Raw genomic sequence first — 17,711 nt, 5'->3', positions numbered from 1 at the left:
GGCGATTATGTGTCATATCAAGCACGTTGTATTATTACTCCAGCTAGTTATGCAGAGGTGGAAAGAAAGGGGACTGAACCCCAGCCACACGTGTAGCTTCTCAAAATGGGCTGGTTGTTGTTTTGAAGTGTAGAAGCATTTAGTCTTTTGATCACCTGTGTTTCAATCTAAGTGCTATAGGTTAGGATACATATCTTAGGGTCAGGTTTCAGGATGGATCAAAGCCCTGTGGGGCGCTCGAGGCCGCTCATGTCACGAAAATATCACGAGACGTTTGTCTTAGGCTCATTATGTTTGAATGAAATGGTATCAGAGGAGGGAGGGGTGGGTAGTACTGATCATCACCAGCTTTTTAACCAGGTCACCTGACCTGTAGATGAACAAAGTCTAAAGCTTTTTTTTTATTTGAACAAACTCGATGCCAGGTGTTGCAAGTTCTTTCTTTCTTTTTTTTTCTTGTGGTGTGTTTCCTAATTTCGTTTTTGTTTTTCTCATGAACAAATCTATGCTTAAGTAGCCACTTGCCTTGTAACATTGTGTTTTACTTTGTGCAGATACAGTAAAATATAACAATAATAATTAAGTACTGTGGTGTTTACATCGTAACCATATTGTAGAGTATCTGAAAAAAATAAACTGTTGCCTAATGATGCCAATGAAAGACAAACTATTAACCATGAATTTTTAAGTGCAAGAAGAAAATTAAAAAAATAACCTGAAGTGTCTAGAGAGAGAAAGAGCAAGTGAAGGCGTGAGGACTCGTTTTGTGTTGTAGTACTAATCCTGATCCCCGTCACTTTACACTGCTAATACAATGCGTTGACGCTGCATGTATGGGTGCATTTCAGTAATGAAGAGAATGACTAGAGAAACAATTCATCAAGACTATATATTTTTCTACCATATCTGAGTTTTAACCTGGGTGAGCTTCCAGACACTTTGGAGGACACACTGTGGGGTTGATGGGAAACTGGAAAACGGGGACTAGTTGTTCTAAGATCTCCGTGATGCTGAGAAAAGGTCTTATCACAATCCCGAGTGTCTCGCCTCGCTGGTGCCATGTGCCACACTTCCTCTCAGCCCAGTGTGTTCTTCTAACATTGACATTGTGTCTGTTGCCAATAGATCAGATTTTTAAATTACCATTTTTATTTTTGAATTTTTAGATGAAAACACTTTGTAATTTTGTTTCCCTACCGCTTTTGATCGTGAGCTGTGAGAGCAGCCCGGCAACTTTGCTAAAGCCAGGACGACCGCTCACTGAAGGAGAAATCTAGAAGCAAAAATCTCTGTAGGCGACTAATTTAAATCTTATACTCGGTAACTGATAACTGGACTATGAGGACATTTGTTTCCTTGTTTCGGCAGGTAGCCACTCTTGAAGCTCATACCCTTTCACTCTTCCACGTTGTGTGTGTTACACAGGGGGCTGCACGGAGCTGGTGCGTCCAAATTCTCTTTGTGCTCTGGTGGTAAAGTGGAGGAAGTACATTTTTTTTTTTTTTTAATCTTGTAATGCGCAAGAGGTCTGGCCTTGTTTCCCAGAACATCTACAGCCTGTGGATTATCAGATGTTCCCCCATTGTCTTTAAAGCGAGCCAATGTTACTGCCAACTTCATATAAAAATGCACATGTTATCATTTTATAGAGAGCAAGAAGCTAACTGAACTTCCAGGTTAGCTTCTGATCCACAAGCTTTCAAGTCTCAATGTATTTTGCCATCGAGAGTTTTGTTTCATATGTCTTCAGAAAAGATAAAAAAATATATTTTATATTCTAAAAGAAATAGACGTGTCACACTACACTATGTACTTAGTAACATTTGAACATTTATCCAAGATAAAACAATAACAGTGTGATGTGAAACCCTTGTTGAATGCTAACAAAGTAAGACTTATTAATTAATGTTTATATAGTCGTAGAACCCATTTAACTTTCATATTCTTTGCTAAAACACACTCTATGGCAAATTACATCATCTGGCTGCAGCTGGTGGATGTTTGTTGCTCTTGTGTTTAGTTAAGCAAACAATAAAATGAGACTTTCCTCATGTTGGATTATGAGGTTTACAGGATGGAGGTCAGCCAGCGTGCTTCAGATATGTGGTTTGTGCTGCATCACCGTGCTCTGCAGGTGCCCCTTTTGTAACTCACGCTGTCATTTTTTGTTAGTTTTTCCATGCATACTTAGTCCTGATAGGCCTAAAGGGATGCACTGCTCAAGACAGGGAGGGAAAGTGAAATATGGCCCTCTGGTGACTGCGTTAAACATATGTGATAGTAATGGCTCAAACTCTTACATTTAAAATATGTAATACAACTAAAATGATTAAGGAAACATTGCTATTTATATTTTAAAGCCCCTGAAAATGTGTTTCAAATATTATGTCCATATGTATTATTTATCAAAAAATTGGGCTAATCTGATTAGACAAAAGACAGAAATCCAACGACTATCATCACATGTGGAGTCAAATGTCTCTAATTGGTGCACAAAGATGTGACATCACATCTTTCCAACAGCCCCGCACACTTCAAACCAGTGTGAAGAGTGAAATAACCAAAACTGTTATTTCTTTGGCAGGAAATTGTGTCTTTATGTTGGACACGATCGCTCATAATAAGAAGCTGATATAGAAAGTACGTTTCCAGGTCCTTTAAATGAGTCAGACCTCATGATTTTAACAGTTATAGATTAAACTGAGTCTTTACTGATACATTTTAAGTGTATATTAAATCCTGAAATTCACGATAATTAAAAATAAAAAGAACATATATGAACGCAGCCGCTAGATGGCGTAGTCTGACACTTTCCCTCCTTGCAGAGAGGGACAGTATTTTGGATTCGTCCGTCTCAGCTGATCAGCATCAATGGACGTCTGGTGTAATGCCATTGAGGGAGTCACTGTGCTTCTATTGCATTGTAACTGTTCTGTGACCTTCGTAGAGAAACAGGAGGTGCCATTTGTTTCTCCCTGAATGTGCAATACAAGCGGTTTCTTGTGACGGTGCAGCTACATAACTGTCGCTCTGTGTGCTCGTGTAGCTCCACATGCCCCGCTGTAGTAGCGCCCTCTCCTGCTTGTATGGAACTAGCACCGCCTCAGAGGTGGAGGGGCATCAGTTCAGACCTTCATCTGGATGTGGCGTGCTGTCTCTAGTTTTCTGGTCTGTTATGTAATAGAATGTGCTCCTTGGCTGGCCTGCAGGCTTTACAGCTCTGTGTTGTCTTTTTACTGTTTACTGCTATCTAACTGTCCGGTCCTTCAAAAGTTAAGAAAAAAAAATGAATAAAAAGTCAAGAGAACCTGTAGCCTGCTTCTACAAAATCTCAAAGCTCTTCTGATTTGCATATATTGTACTGTAATGTTTTATTTAAGATTTTAGTGGAGAAAAAAAATGTCTGCATTTAAACTAAATTATGGGAATTAAAATTACAAAGAATACCTAAATTCAACTGAGTTGTGTGTGTTATTTTTGAAAAGATGAAGACATGTTTACTGCAAGCTGGGAACTTTTTTTCACTTCTTTTTATTGCTTTATTACATCCTTTTAAACATTACACACTGTACACGTGCAGCAAGGTGATATAATGGACCTTTATCAACATATATATTGTATGTCCTCGTGTCCTATCAGATATATGGGATGACAAAGGAATAAGAGTGGTCACTGATTAGTGTATGCCAAACAATTTGCCAGGAACTATTAGTATTTTCTGTTTGTTTTCCTTTTCGTCTGAGACTTTCAAACTTATGGGGTTCTTGGGGAGCATTTCTATATTTTCCATATTGCGACAGCAGATTTATTAAGGCTATTTCGATGTTAAAATAAGTTAAAATATGTACTTGAGGTACTCAACTTATCTTATTTCCTGGTTTGACTGCTGTGTAAAAGCTGCTTCCACTGTCATTTGACCATATGCAATGTTTATACATTTCCTATCGTATTCTCCAGGATACAAGGAGCGAAATACTCCTTTACTTTAAGAACTTCAATTAATGACAATACTGTATATTTTATTTTATTTATGTAAATTACGAGGCAATATTGAAATATTTACTCTTACTCTCTTTAAAAGCTGTATAAACACATATAACACTAACTTTTTGGTTTTGTACCTATACATCTGCAGTATATTGTTGTGCCCTAAAACACTTGGTTTTGTGGTTGTCTGCTCATTTCCCCCATTTTTGCATGCATTTGGTTTCCTACGGCAACCAACCTCTTTAAAGACTGAATGAACTGTGTCAGATCTTTTCAGGCTGCTCTTATTTATTCAGGGGTTGTTTCTTTTTTAGCTCCGATAATAATTCAGTGATTTGGCACAGATTGCACTTTTAAATTCCCAGCACTGTGGCTGTCTGTGCTGTGTTTAATTGAATAAGTCTCTACAGTAACGCTGAAAAATGCTGGTTTGATGCTGGCACACAGCAAGTGACGCCATTTACATTCAACAGGATAATGGTTTCCATTTCATGTTGGTTGAATCAGTAACCAACAAGAGATGGAAACCATTACCTCCCTGCAGTCACAGCAGGGTTTAAGTAACAGAGACATTGTTTTGTGAAGGTATTTCACGTGTGTTCATCTAAATTGAGCCCACTTAAACCCAGCTTGAGGTTTTATGGGGACTTTTTGACTTTAAACATTCAGTTTAATGTATAGCATGTAGCAAATGTAATTTTATCAACCCTTCTGTTTTGATATTCACATCCACTTAACACTGATTTTTTCTCATGCAGGGAGAATCTGCATGATCCTGAGAGCAGCGTTCGTCAGATGCATGTTATAATAATAAATTACAGCGTACATATCTGCTGTTATTCACAAACTGATGTATTTGGTTTGCATTCATTTATCAGAATACCTTTTTAGTCTACATGAGCGGATTCTCAGCCAGTCAAACAGTTTCATTTTAAACTGGATGGATACAACAGTGAATGCTGAGTATTTTTACTGGTTATATATAAATATTTAAAAGTTAAAGTGTATACCACTGTGTTCTTGCTTTACTACAAAGAAACAAGAGTTGTGAGCACAATCTGTTAAATGTAAATGAAAAGCAAGTATGTGGACCTTCGATCTTTGTTAAACAGAGTTCCTTTAGGTCAAAAATAACAATTATAATGTGGATTTTTTAGACTGATGTTCAATTCTAGTGTCATTTTCTAGGAGAATATAAACTACAACCAAAAGCATGCACAGGTTAAGTACTTTTCTTCTTCCCCTTGTCTCCATTAGGCCCAAATAACATTGTGAAATGATACATAGATATATTTCAGTCCACCTGCTCTTAAATTTAGCATGTTAATCTGATGTTGCTGCTGCTGTGAATGAGGACATGCATCAGATGACAAGACTAATTGAGATTGAACTTGACCTGTAACATAGGTGTTTATTTTTTACCATATACTGTACATGCTCACCAAGAAGTTAGCAACTGAGAAAAAAGAAAAAGTAAAAACACAAACCAGAGAGCAGGATTGGGGTTAGTTAATTTCCATCCAAAACATTTTTATTGTCCTCCAAACTGAAAAGTTGACCCTGTGATTTGGCTTGTTCGTTGAGCCAAAAACATACATTGCATCTCTTCAGGTAGCAGTGGAGGCTTACAAAGATCTTTTTGACTGAGAGAAATTAATGGAAAGAGCAATACAGGATTCTCTCCTTCAAGTCACATGATGAGTAATCTTTGCATTCATGAGTAATGGAGAGAAGATTAATTTCAGATCACGGGAAGCTTGAGAAAGTAGCGTCTGGTCTTCCATGAAAGAGAGGGAGGAGGGGAGGGGGCAACAAAAAAAACAACCATGGTGTGAAGACCAGGTCGTGTTTGTTCCATGTTAGAAAAGGCCTGAAAATGGTCACACCGAAGAGACGCTACCTCAGAGTTGTGTATCGCCTTTAGCGCATCTGTAGTGTGCACACATGGACATTGGATATGCAATTCAAAACCAAAGTGTCCACAGTCGATATAAAGCAAGGTCACATGACCCAAAACAGGTGATGTCACACAAGGGGGAGGGGGGGTTGAGACTGGACATGAATGTAACCAAACGTGGACATCGGTCTGTTTCTGTGAGTGCGTGTGTGTGTGCAGAAATGCCGTAGTGTGGCACTCAGCACCGTTAATTTACAGTTACTCAGGTGTCTGAACAAAAGAGAAAGACCTCCCCGCCTTGTGACTGTGCAGTTAAAAATGGGCACATGGTGATTTAAGCTCATGCTTAAGTTGTGGTAAACCATCCAAGCACTTCTTTAATTAATAACTATAAATACACAGCAGCGTCTTTACCGGAGAGGTTTCTGTCTGCCGCCTCTCCCTGGGTGAGTGTGTGACGTGTTTGTAAAACGGCTAACTACACTGCTCATCTGCTCGAGGAAACACGGGGTTATGTGGAATTGATTATCAGCTTTCATATAGATTCTTCTATAATATATTTATATAATTATTTTTCTTTCTCTCACGCACCCACTACGCTTGCTTGCTTGCTTTCACATTCTCTCGTCTCACTACTTTTATTCAATGTACACAACGTAATAAACATGGGGGTTGAGTGGGGCGCGGCAGAGCTGAAATGACAATCACTGAGAAAAAAAAATAAAAAAATAAAAACAAAGCCAAAAAGAACTGCAGTCTCTCTTGTCATCCATTGGCAGTTGGACTGACTCCGCAGTCAGCCACGTACAATGGTGGTTTGAGGGGAGGGAGGAGCCATGTCATCAAAGGGGCGGCGCAGGAGGCTCTTTCTTCGTTGGTGCTGTTTTAGTCGCCATTTTCGTCGCCTTGGTAGCCGGAGTCATCTCCTTGAGGTTGAGGTTCTCCAGTGCCACGTCCAAGGTCATGACCTCAACACAGCCCATGGACTCGAAGTCAGCGAAATTCCGCAACGAGCCGTGACAGTCGTCCTCGTCCTCGGAGGAGGAGGCCGAGGCGTCCTCGTCGTGCAGCAGCGTGGACAGCAGCAGCTCCGTCACAAACAGGCTCCTGTCGGCCCACTGAGCCTCGCACGCCTGCCGCTCTGCCTCAGACAGCCGCGGTTCGCTCAGCCTGCGAGATGAGAAAAGGTGAGAATATGTAACCGTTGATATTAAGAGATGGTAACAAATCAGGTGACAGTGAGGAGACAAATGCTCCACATATTCTTAAAATGACATCATTTAAAAATCCATAACCTTTGAATATGCAAATGTGTTTAACCGCTGAACACTAGATGTTCTCCATGTCACTGAGAAGTTCATTTTCTGTATGTGCACTGGAGGTTTCAAGTCTCCACTTAACATTTGTGTAAATTGTACAAAACTGGCTTCCAGAGATGTGAATCTGAATTAGTGTCGTTGCAAAACACAATGCGTTTAGATGATCAACACTGAACGTGAACAGAAACTAGATCCACAGAGAAACTTTAGAAAAAAAGGTGAGCACAGAGAAACTTTGCACTTCCAACAGATAAATCTGAAAACATCTTTCAAGTGCTAAAACTCTGCAGGTACATGATTCTGCACAGTGAAGGTTAAACACACAGGTGAAGTTACATTTATAGTCTCACCTGCTGAGTAGGAACTGGGAGCTATTTGCAGTATGCTGTGTGTTGGACTCAAGTGGACCCGGGTTGGGACTGGGGTTGGTGTTGTGGTTGGCGCTGGGGTTGGGGTTTGCTGCGGCTGAATTTGTATTGAGGATTGCATTGGCTCGGCTCCCGCCTCGGGTGGCGTTTCGGGCCGTCTCTAACTGCTGACGCGCCGCCTGGGCCTGCTGGCGCTCCAACTGGAGTTGCATCTGAAGCTGTTGGAGCTGCGAGGCCGAGGGGCCGGAGCTGAGCTGTCCGCCCGCCGAACGCCGCACCCCCGACAACTGGGACAGAAGCTCTGGAGGAACAAGATGGAGAAGACAAAAGGCTTGATGTCAGAAATGATGATTACAACAAGTCAGTCCTGTGGTACTTAGCTGCACTATTAAGACTTGTTAGTATTTACAATAGCAGTACCTGTTTACCAGACAGGAGGCTCTCATGAAGGAGCTGCAACGATTAGTCGATCGATGATAATAATAATAATAATAATAATAATAATAATAATAATAATAATAATATTGCAGTAATGCAGCCCTATTCATGAAAGTTAAATAAAACCTTTTTAAGAATTTGTTTGGTGAATTTAACATAAGTAGCATGTCAAATTGGTCACATAAAACTTGTATTTATGAGCTACACCGTCACAGAAAAATAATCTAGCAGGACTGCTATGTAGCCTCTGATCTACAATCAAAAGTCATCACTTTAACTCAAAAGACACACGTTCAGCATGATAAGACCCTCAGCGGTCAGGTATTTAGGGCCAGTCGGGTACAGCAAGTACAGCAAGTACAGCAAGTACAGAAGGTACAGCAAGTACAGCAGGTACAGCAAGTACAGCAGGTACAGCAAGTACAGCAAGTACAGAAGGTACAGCAAGTACAGCAGGTACAGCAAGTACAGCAGGTACAGCAGGTACAGCAGTAACGTGGCTGTTTGTGAGGCAAACTGAACGGGGACGATCGTTATAGCACAGCTGGAGCTGACAAGGCGAATGCCAAGCACTGAACCAGATTCAAATTGGGAACAGGATGAACAAGGAAATGCCGCAGCAACATCTCAGCCCACACATTACTGTATTATCCACCTTTAAGACGAAGCATGTGTAATATCTCTGCTACTGCAGGTAATGCATCTGTATGTGTGAGAAACAATTCATATTCAGAAAACACACCTGATTTATTTCTGCGCACCAGTGTTGTGTGTCTCCTGCAGCTGAAGCTGCGTGATACTGAATTTAATTGTTTTCTGCCCAACTGTACCGAGAACAAGAATAGTGATTTTTATTGTCTGACCTACACCGGGCTCCACAGCTTCTTGCTCTGCAGCTGTGTGCCTCAGAGGGATCCTGTATAACACATCTCTCCTCCATGCGTGTTGTGTGACTGACCTGCTATGGGGTCCATGGCCTCTCTGCTGTAGTTGGAGCTCTGTGAGGAGCTCTGGCTGGTGGAGAGCCCCCCTGTGGTGCTGCTGGTGAAGTGCATGTTGGACCTGCGGGCTCTCGGACCCCCCAGCCCACGCCCGGGGTGAAACATTCTCCTCACATGCCGCACCCCGCTGGACTCATCGTGAAGCTCGCAGTTAAGGAACACATCAAGAACATAATAGTGCTACAACTCATTACGATGTTCATTATTACTTTGTTCACGCTCTCACTCTACAAAATGTCACGTTAGTGTTTATTTTGTCTATTTTTAATTTAGTCTTAGTCCTGTGTCGATTGTCCTCGTTAGTTTTTATCATATTTAGTCAACCTCATCCTGTTTAGTCAAAGAAAACTATTTGAGTCTAGTTTCAGTCAATGAAGACTTTTGACAATTTTGCGTGTCATGTCATCACGGACGAATCGATGCAAAAGACAGCACACTGGGTACGTCCGCAAACAAACACCATGGCACTTGTTTAGTCTGCGTTTCATTAATCTAGATGTTTGCATCTTTTCAGCACTTATTCAAAGCACTCAACAGTCTGCATCAGCAGACCTCTGAGTCTTTCCAAAGGTTAACGCAGAGTGTTTCAGGTTCCTGACAAACACAGATGCTGCCATTTGAAACATTCAACACAATTTGATTCATAGTAAACCCTTTAAAAGTCCTCCTTTCTGAGGCTCCCCTGAACAACGTACATGTAGGTTAATTCCTATATGAACTGCATGTTTAACCACAAAGAATGGTGTGAATGAGTACGCATCTCTGGGTATAATAACAGACTGATGCACTTCAGCAGAGCTTTGAGTTCTAGTGAGATTCCATAGTAAGTGAGTAACATAAGACTGTTCCTAAATTATTTTTAAAAGGAAACAGTCTGCTTGAGTTGTCATCTTCCCAACTGTTCCGATTCAAAGTGAATCACATGTCAATGCGTTTCCGTTATAAAACATTGCCTTCATTGTTTACATCGTCTGCCGTCTCCACTACAAACATCCACTCGGAGCTTTCTCCCCTTTGAAACACAAACATGAAAGCAACACTCAAAAACACATTTCATAATGCACTGTTTGGGAGAGCAACTCTCAAAAGGAGGAGAGTAAGAACAAGGCCATACAAGCAAGTCTGAAGGAAAACATGAAGGTGTGCACACTTGGCCTCCACCCTCTACGCATCGACCAGTGGCAAAACAAATGCAACCGACTGCTAAATCTGAGTGAAGCCTTCATCAATCGAGTTAGCTGCAAATGGCATGAGACGCATCATTTAGTTTACAAACAGCCATGAAATCATTACTGCACATATTCTGATATTTGACCCACGTGTTCACCCACCGAGGTGATTTGGGAAAGTACCACAGGAGGCTTTATTGTCATCAGCAAAATGTCAACAAATGTCAGTTCCAGTGAACAGACGCCTCCCCGGTGCGTTAATCTTTAAAATGACAAAGCACGACACAAACTGCATATGCATAAATATCTGAGTAGTTTCCACACAGAAACAATATATTCAAATATCTGCTTCTGTGTTTTTACAGCCAATATAGCAGCCAGGTTAGGGTCATGTCTGTGGAGGAAGGATTACTATTTGAAAAGGATATCAGGTCTCTGGGTGCTCTGTGTTCAAGTGTGAGATGAGCAGCAAAGTCATCGGTCACGTGATTCGGGTCGCCACCTGGCAGCGCTGCACATATGGGGCAGATCTGGAGGGCAGGAAGAGAGCATACACGTTAATATCAGAACGCGTCACTAAACATTCAACACGCTGTGCTCCTTAATAAACACTGAAAACGGTAAATATCCATCTACTGTTCAAAGGCCGTTTGAAACGTGAAGAGATACAATTTCAGGAAAGCTCAAGCGAGAAAGAAATCCAGCAAATATGAAGAGAAGTTCAAGGCACAGATTGAATTGAAATGTTTGACATTTTGGTTTCATTTGCTGGCGGGAGCTGCCAAACAGAAGGACATACGAGCTGTAATGTTGTCCTATACACACACTGTGAAAAGCATCTGGGACTTTGCTAGGTTTGTACTTAGGCTTGTATTTAAAAGACTTCAAATGAAAAATTGCCACGATAACTAACTTCCAGTATTGACTTAGTTAAGTGAAGTATTTAACAAACATCCCTTTTTTAAATCCAAAGGGCAGTGATTAACCTCCGTAACCCTAAAGGCTCTCATAACGTGACAAACTAAAACCATATCATTTCAGAAAAACGTGCGTTTGGGTTTTTGAGTAAAAACCTGCTACATGGTTCTGATATTCAACTTAAATTAACTACACAAACTAAATAACTTTAGAAAACAGTGAATTAATACAACATGACTAACAAACAACTATTATTACAATAGGGACATTAAATGTGCTAACATTTTATTATAAAGCAAGTTAGTAGAATCTGCAAGTATACGTGTAGTTCTTAAAATGAAATGGAAATCAGAGGTTGTGTGGAAGGAACAACACTTCATACACTGGGACACATCAGCAGTACACATGGGCAAACATTCTTTTAACTATTTCTCAGCAGTTGAAAGCAGTTTTCCTGCCGTCAGAAGAAGAGTGAGCAGCTATAAATAGAGATGCAGTCTACCTGACATCACTCGCAGTTCAGTTTTACTTGCAGCGTCAGAAGCTGACATCAGAGCTAGGCTTCGACATCGTGAAGCAAGGAGACGATGTAAACACACTGCAGCATACTTTAAAGCACCTTCAGTGTCCTTTGATGGGATGGACATTCTCAGACACGGATTCAATTGAGAAAACATTCTGAGGCATGCGAAGAAAATCAACACAAATGTAAACCTTTCCAGGTTTTAAGATCTGTGCAAACATTTAGTCACGGGTTTCATAGATGGCTGCGTGTCAAGCTTCACGACAACTCACCACTTCTGTGGAGGTCTCTGTGTGCTCTGCAGCCACGTGCTCCTGCAGGGAGATCTCTGTGTAGCCCATCCTGCCACAGTAGGGACATGTGAAGGCCTGGGGCTGCTCCACTGAGAACGCTTCTCCACCGTAGTACAGGTCTGAAGGGAAATCAAGATGGACATTCAGAGTCAATGTTTTGGCATGTTAGTGCTCACATTCAGGTGATGGGACAGCAGCGTCTATCCTACATTAGATCAAAGTTTTAGCACACTTGCCACAGAATCATACATGACAAAAAAAAACCTCCTGTATAAAACCTCAAAGTCAAGAAGATACTGATGAAGAGGGTTTGACAAAAAAACAGAAGGTAAAGCTTTAAAAAGTTTATTTTACCAGGATGAAGGTAATCACAGTCATGTTTAAGACCGTTTAGAAAATATTCATTAATAAAACAGGTTAAATTCAGACGATGAGACACCATCTAGTTACCCACAGCACTGTTTTGCCTTGACACATTACAGGAAACTATTATAAATAATGCCCCTGCCTACTCACATAAAACCAACCCGGCCGCAGTTTAAACAAGCTGTTAACAGAACACTGACATATTCTCACAGTTGCCTGTTTACACATCCAGCAGACACAGAGCACTATTAGCATTCATTTGAAGTAATGTTTGTGTCCACTTCATGAACCACATTTTCACTTTCCTGCTAGTTTTGATCTCCACCAATTTCTGATGGAAATATCTGATTCTTTAGTTCATAAATGCTCCATTTTGATCACTAGCTAGTCGCCAACTGTGTCTGGCTGCAATTTGGTGTTGGGCAAGTTAAGTACTGTGGGTTTATCTGCTGGAAGCAGCGTTGATGACAGTGGAGAGGCTGAACCAAAAGTGGAATAACGCTTCATAGAGCTGCAGAGCCTGGTGATAATTCTCTGTGGTTTCAGTCAATATGAAAACATTGATTAGTGCAGCTTAAAAGAAAGCAGTTTGTAATACACCTTTCCACACCTACTGCATATACAACCTCCTATAAAAGCCTATTTACAGCAAGAGCGTATTAGTAGCTAATAATGCAACCGTCCATTTAATAAGAGTCTGCCATCAAACTGTTTTGGTAAATACTGATACCCTTAAAACAGATGGTTCAATTGGTGGAGGACTAATAGTGACACTAAATTTGCAAAAAATAATAAAAAATAAACATTCAACAGATTGCAAAACTGATTTTACAACATGTGAAACGCTGAATATCAATATATTTCACAGCACTAATGTATGAAATAATAGAAGAAGATGGTGATACCACAACTTTAATACCAAGTTCACCGATAATTAATAGTAACTGAATCAACAGTTAGTCTGGTCTGGTTATTATTGCAATATCTCTATGCCCATTGCTGCCACTACAATTATGTTATGTAGCGATAAACCAGACCAGAAGCCGAATAACAACCTCCTAAAAACTCCTCAGGCTGTCTGGGTCACATCAGTCACCACTAAGCCATTTGGGAGCAGCCTTCCCGTCTGGATACAAAAGACAGCGGAAGCAAAAGATAACACTGTAAGAGTTTAACTTGTGCAGGCTTATTAAAGCCACGAGGGTGGTTTCCAAAGACTGACAGTATTACGAGTTCAATCCTAATTATGACATGCAAAGATATGCCAGTTCTTTATCATTTGTAAATCACTGTAACACACACACACACACACACACACACACACACACACACACACACACACAATGTTGATACTCAGTTTACGATAATGTCTGACTCAGAAGTACTCTGACATTCAGGTGATAATCCGTTTATAGCTGCTGTGTGTTTGGTGTGAAGTTAATCTTAGAACTTAACTGTAGACGCAGAAACATTTTCACACATTGTGTTAAACATCAGTATTTTCTTGCCTGACTGTCAGGGGGTATCACCATCTGTCTATCAAGATAAAGTGCTACCAAATATTATAACCACAACAACAAACAACATAATACTGAATGAAAGACAGCTCATGTGGCTCAAATTCACACTCTCCACATTTTCACAACATGGACAGGTGCACTTCTCATAATTAGCCTGATGCAATTATCAACTCTACTTACCAAAGTCAACTCGGGTTAATATACACTGCATGGGATGCTCTGTGGTGTGTCTGGTTGTGGTTGCACCGCTCTCGTAGCACGATGCGCACAGATCGTAGTCGTAGCAGATTAAACATTTGTATCGTCGGCCTCTGAAATTTCCTTTTAAACATGCATCGCAGCTTACGCCTGAGGGAATAAAGATAAGACAAGAGAAAGGAGAAAAGAGGTTAGATTTTGTATATCCAAGTCAACTTAATTTGTGTTGATCATCATTTATTAGGTCTTCTCTGTTCGTAATAAGCATTACATTCAATGTTTCATCTGGGATTTCCTTAACCAATTCAGATCAAGATTACCTGAGAAATGTATTCTTATAATCAATGCATTATAATGAATACGTTTCTTTTTTTTTTAAGACAAAAAAGTTCAAAACATTCAAGAAATGATATAGTATAATTTTGACAGAATGGTATCTACTTGCTTGCACAAAGGGTATTATGCATGTGGTGGACCGAACATGAACACCTGCTAAATATAATGCGATCCAATAAATGCCACATCCATATGCAATAATGTTATGTTTTAAATGAGGCTGTGAGAGAAGTTGAACTCATATTGTGATGCTGTGGTTGTACTGGATTGCATAATATGCTCATGTGTTACCATTTTGTTGGACCTCAACTGTACTTTTTGTATATTTATTTTTGTCATGGTGTTGAAGGGACCTGGGTGAGGTGGATTGGATGTTTGTCTTGTCTGATTGTATTACAATAAGAAGGCTATCTTAATAATAAAGCATTCAAAGCAAATGCCCTGCAGCTTAAAAAATAACCATAGAGTAAAAACAACACTTCTTTGGCAAAGTCCAGCCAAATATTGAATATTAAAAAGGTGTCACATTGTGTATATTTATAGCAGGGATATTGCATTTACTCATGTATTACAAGTATGTTACTGTGTCCACCCCCTGTAGCAATGTTTCTCAGGAGTGACCAACAGACTAATTGGCAGGTCCCATTCATCATCCATAAAGCCATCCTCATCACTATATTCACTCCAACACTATATATAACATTATTTACCCCTTGTGTGTCACATGGGGTAACGGGGACCCTCTCTGTTCAAACCCTGGCACGTCTTGATTGACTAGGACAGTCGTGCAGTCTCGGTGTATTGTATGACACCAGGCTGTCTAAACTCCCTCATGTCTCCATTCATAGCTAGCAAAGCCCGGTGATCCTGCTGTGCAGCGGCTGAAGACTAGCTGCTGCAGACACGTCAACGTCATTTACAACTATAACCACTTACACCTCAGACATAAATAACCGTAAGACTACTGACAGCATAGTTGACAACAAAACAGACATGGACACTAAAGGCCGCTCAGGCCGGACTAACCTTCGCTGCTGGCTAACCATTTAACGAATAAAGCAGCTAACGTTGCCATTAGCTTAACTGTTAGCTCGCAAGCAAGACAGCTGGGGTGGACTTCACCTAACTCCACTTTCTACCGCCTGGTGAGCTCAGACATCCATTGATAACGTTAGTTGACGTCTACATGACACCAACAGCGAACTTCAAGCCCAACAAGGTTGGCCACAAGGACGAAGTGAATGTTGGTTTGCTCAATGTTAGCTTGTGAAACTGGAATCTAAAGGCCAACTTTTACCAGTAAGAAGGCTAAAACAAGCTAACATTAAGGAAACGACGAGCCCTCCACTCAGCAACGCCATCTGGGATTCGCTGCTCTCCTGTGTTTCCTATTCTCGGCACTCCCCCTTGCTCCCCAGCTCGTTAACGTTAACCTACATAACCCATTATCAGCTAGCTTGCACGCTAGCTAGCACACTTAGCTAACGTTAACTAGCTTCTTCCGCTTATGTCAGCGTTGTTTTGGTCAACTAACGCCGACTGGTGTACATTTCCTGAAACATAAACGTCAATGTCCGTTGGATTAGACGCATATTTTGTGGCCGCCATAATGCGTCCCCAACGAAATTACACTGCAACCTTGCTGCTAACACTAGCCAACGTTAGCTAGGATGGGCTGCAAAACAAGAAATTCTCGGCTAGCTAACGTTAGCTAGCGGTGCTCTGTCAACGTTTTTAATCACAAATCCCGACATGCTCACATCTCTGTGTTAAAGCGTATTCTTACCTTCATGACGGGACATCCTACGAACACTAGCGCAGCCCCCTGCTCGGGCTCCCTGGCTTGCAATACAGAATAATATTAGTGAAGAGAAGCGAAGCCGGGGTTGGTTGGCTGTCCCTGGCCTCTTCCCTCATGAAGGATCCGGTCTGGCTCACTGCCCCCCCTCCGCCTCCTGCTGTGTCACTGTCCGGTGCACTGCTCCTCCGGCCACACGGTGGCGCTGTTATCTCAGCTTTGGTGCAATGTTTGCTTTGGCTGGTGAGTGGCTGACACATGAGTGACTCCCCAGGGACATAGAAAGTGCTTGGAGACCCTGGAAAACAAGTTTTTTTTTTTACATTTTGTTATCAATAATTTTTTCAATTAAAAATGCCTTGTCCATCTTCCTGAACCGGCACTTAGATGTGTTTCCCTGTCGCCCAATAGAGCTTCATGACTGTAAAATATTGAGAACCCTTACTCTTCTAAAATAGTCCTTATTACCTGTTTTAATAGATGTACAGAGCACTCATTAGAAAGCAGTATTGTTTGAAATACAATGTATTCAATTTCATTTGTACAGGCTTTGGAATAAAATAGCTGATAGATCTCGTACTCTGAGTAGGCTGCACAAATAATAGCTAGACCTACACACCATAAACTCAATGTCCATCACCTCTTAATATGACATAAATACATTAAGCAAAACCTGATGATTGTTCTTACTGACATTAAACATACCATTTAACACATACTTATAACACATAGCAGCAATTCCATCCCTGAAAGCTTTAATTTACAATGAATTTAATTCAAAATGAATATAAAATGCAATTACATATGCACGGCTAAGAAAATAGTAATAGAAATGTTCAATGGTGCAAACTTTAAAGCTATCTCGCATCAACTCTAATTATCAAAAGAAAGGAGCCTTCTTATGTGATATATATATATGTAGACCTTCTCACTTGACTAAATTGTACCTGAAGTACTTACAGCTTTTGGAAAAAACGTTTTCCCAAGTTTTGCACCTTGAAAGCTAGTCTAGACACAACAGATTATCTTTACCTATCATAAAAAGCAAGAGAATTGGAATTGAGCCTCAGAAAGGATTTGGCCAATTTCTAAAGGAGAGAGCAGGGAGAAAGGTGATAAAAGGTATTCACATTAGAAGCCTAAGAATTACGGGGCATCCAAAAGCTTTGTGTGGGTCCTTTTGAGAAACAGTTTCCGCCGACACATGAAACTCAAGCTTTGCTCTGACTTCATGGCTCATAACTAAAGTGTTTCACAATAACTTCAGGAATGAGTAAGAACAAGGTTACACGAGATAAATGTTTAAATTACGCTGTTTCTGCTCTCCCCACAGAGAAACCTGCGTAGGTGATTGTTTTAGTACTTCACAGTGCCTCATTGTTGGATCTTGACAGGCAGACCTTATAGACCAAAATCAGGGCAGGTCAGCATCATGCAGAATCAAACTGGCAGTCAGACCGGGCAGCTGGCTGAGGTGTGTGGATGGAAAGACTAACAATACCCGTGCACGAGAAGCTACGTTAACTTTGAAATAAATATAACTGCCAAAGTCTGACGTCAGTTTCAGTCCAACAAACTAA

The 17,711-nt window shown here is 40.7% G+C and overlaps 1 protein-coding gene across 1 annotated transcript; it reads right to left on the bottom strand.

The window, feature by feature from the left end:
- Positions 1–5,378: 5,378 nt before the first annotated feature.
- Positions 5,379–16,295, bottom strand: LOC115013200 (E3 ubiquitin-protein ligase KCMF1-like). Its single transcript, XM_029439260.1, has 7 exons — positions 16,120–16,295; positions 13,980–14,147; positions 11,893–12,032; positions 10,608–10,709; positions 8,968–9,148; positions 7,554–7,872; positions 5,379–7,054 (listed from the first exon to the last, which is right to left on the bottom strand). The coding sequence occupies exons 1-7, from the start codon at positions 16,133–16,135 to the stop codon at positions 6,727–6,729; spliced, it is 1,254 nt and encodes a 417-aa protein (XP_029295120.1). The 5' UTR covers positions 16,136–16,295; the 3' UTR covers positions 5,379–6,726.
- Positions 16,296–17,711: the final 1,416 nt, after the last annotated feature.

The sequence above is a fragment of the Cottoperca gobio genome, chromosome 9 (assembly GCF_900634415.1).
Source record: "Cottoperca gobio chromosome 9, fCotGob3.1, whole genome shotgun sequence".
NCBI lineage: Eukaryota > Metazoa > Chordata > Actinopteri > Perciformes > Bovichtidae > Cottoperca > Cottoperca gobio.
Note: the sequence above shows the minus strand (reverse complement) of the source record. Positions and strands in the feature narration are given on the sequence as shown.

What these genes read in the sequence shown, in the direction of transcription:
- LOC115013200 (XM_029439260.1), bottom strand. An exon ending in ACAGAGCACCCAGAGACCTG is followed by an intron (nt 9,149 to 10,607) that starts ATATCCTTTTCA and finishes TGCGAGCTTCAC; the next exon opens with GATGAGTCCAGCGGGGTGCG. An exon ending in TCCCAGTTCCTACTCAGCAG is followed by an intron (nt 7,055 to 7,553) that starts GTGAGACTATAA and finishes CTCATCTCGCAG; the next exon opens with GCTGAGCGAACCGCGGCTGT.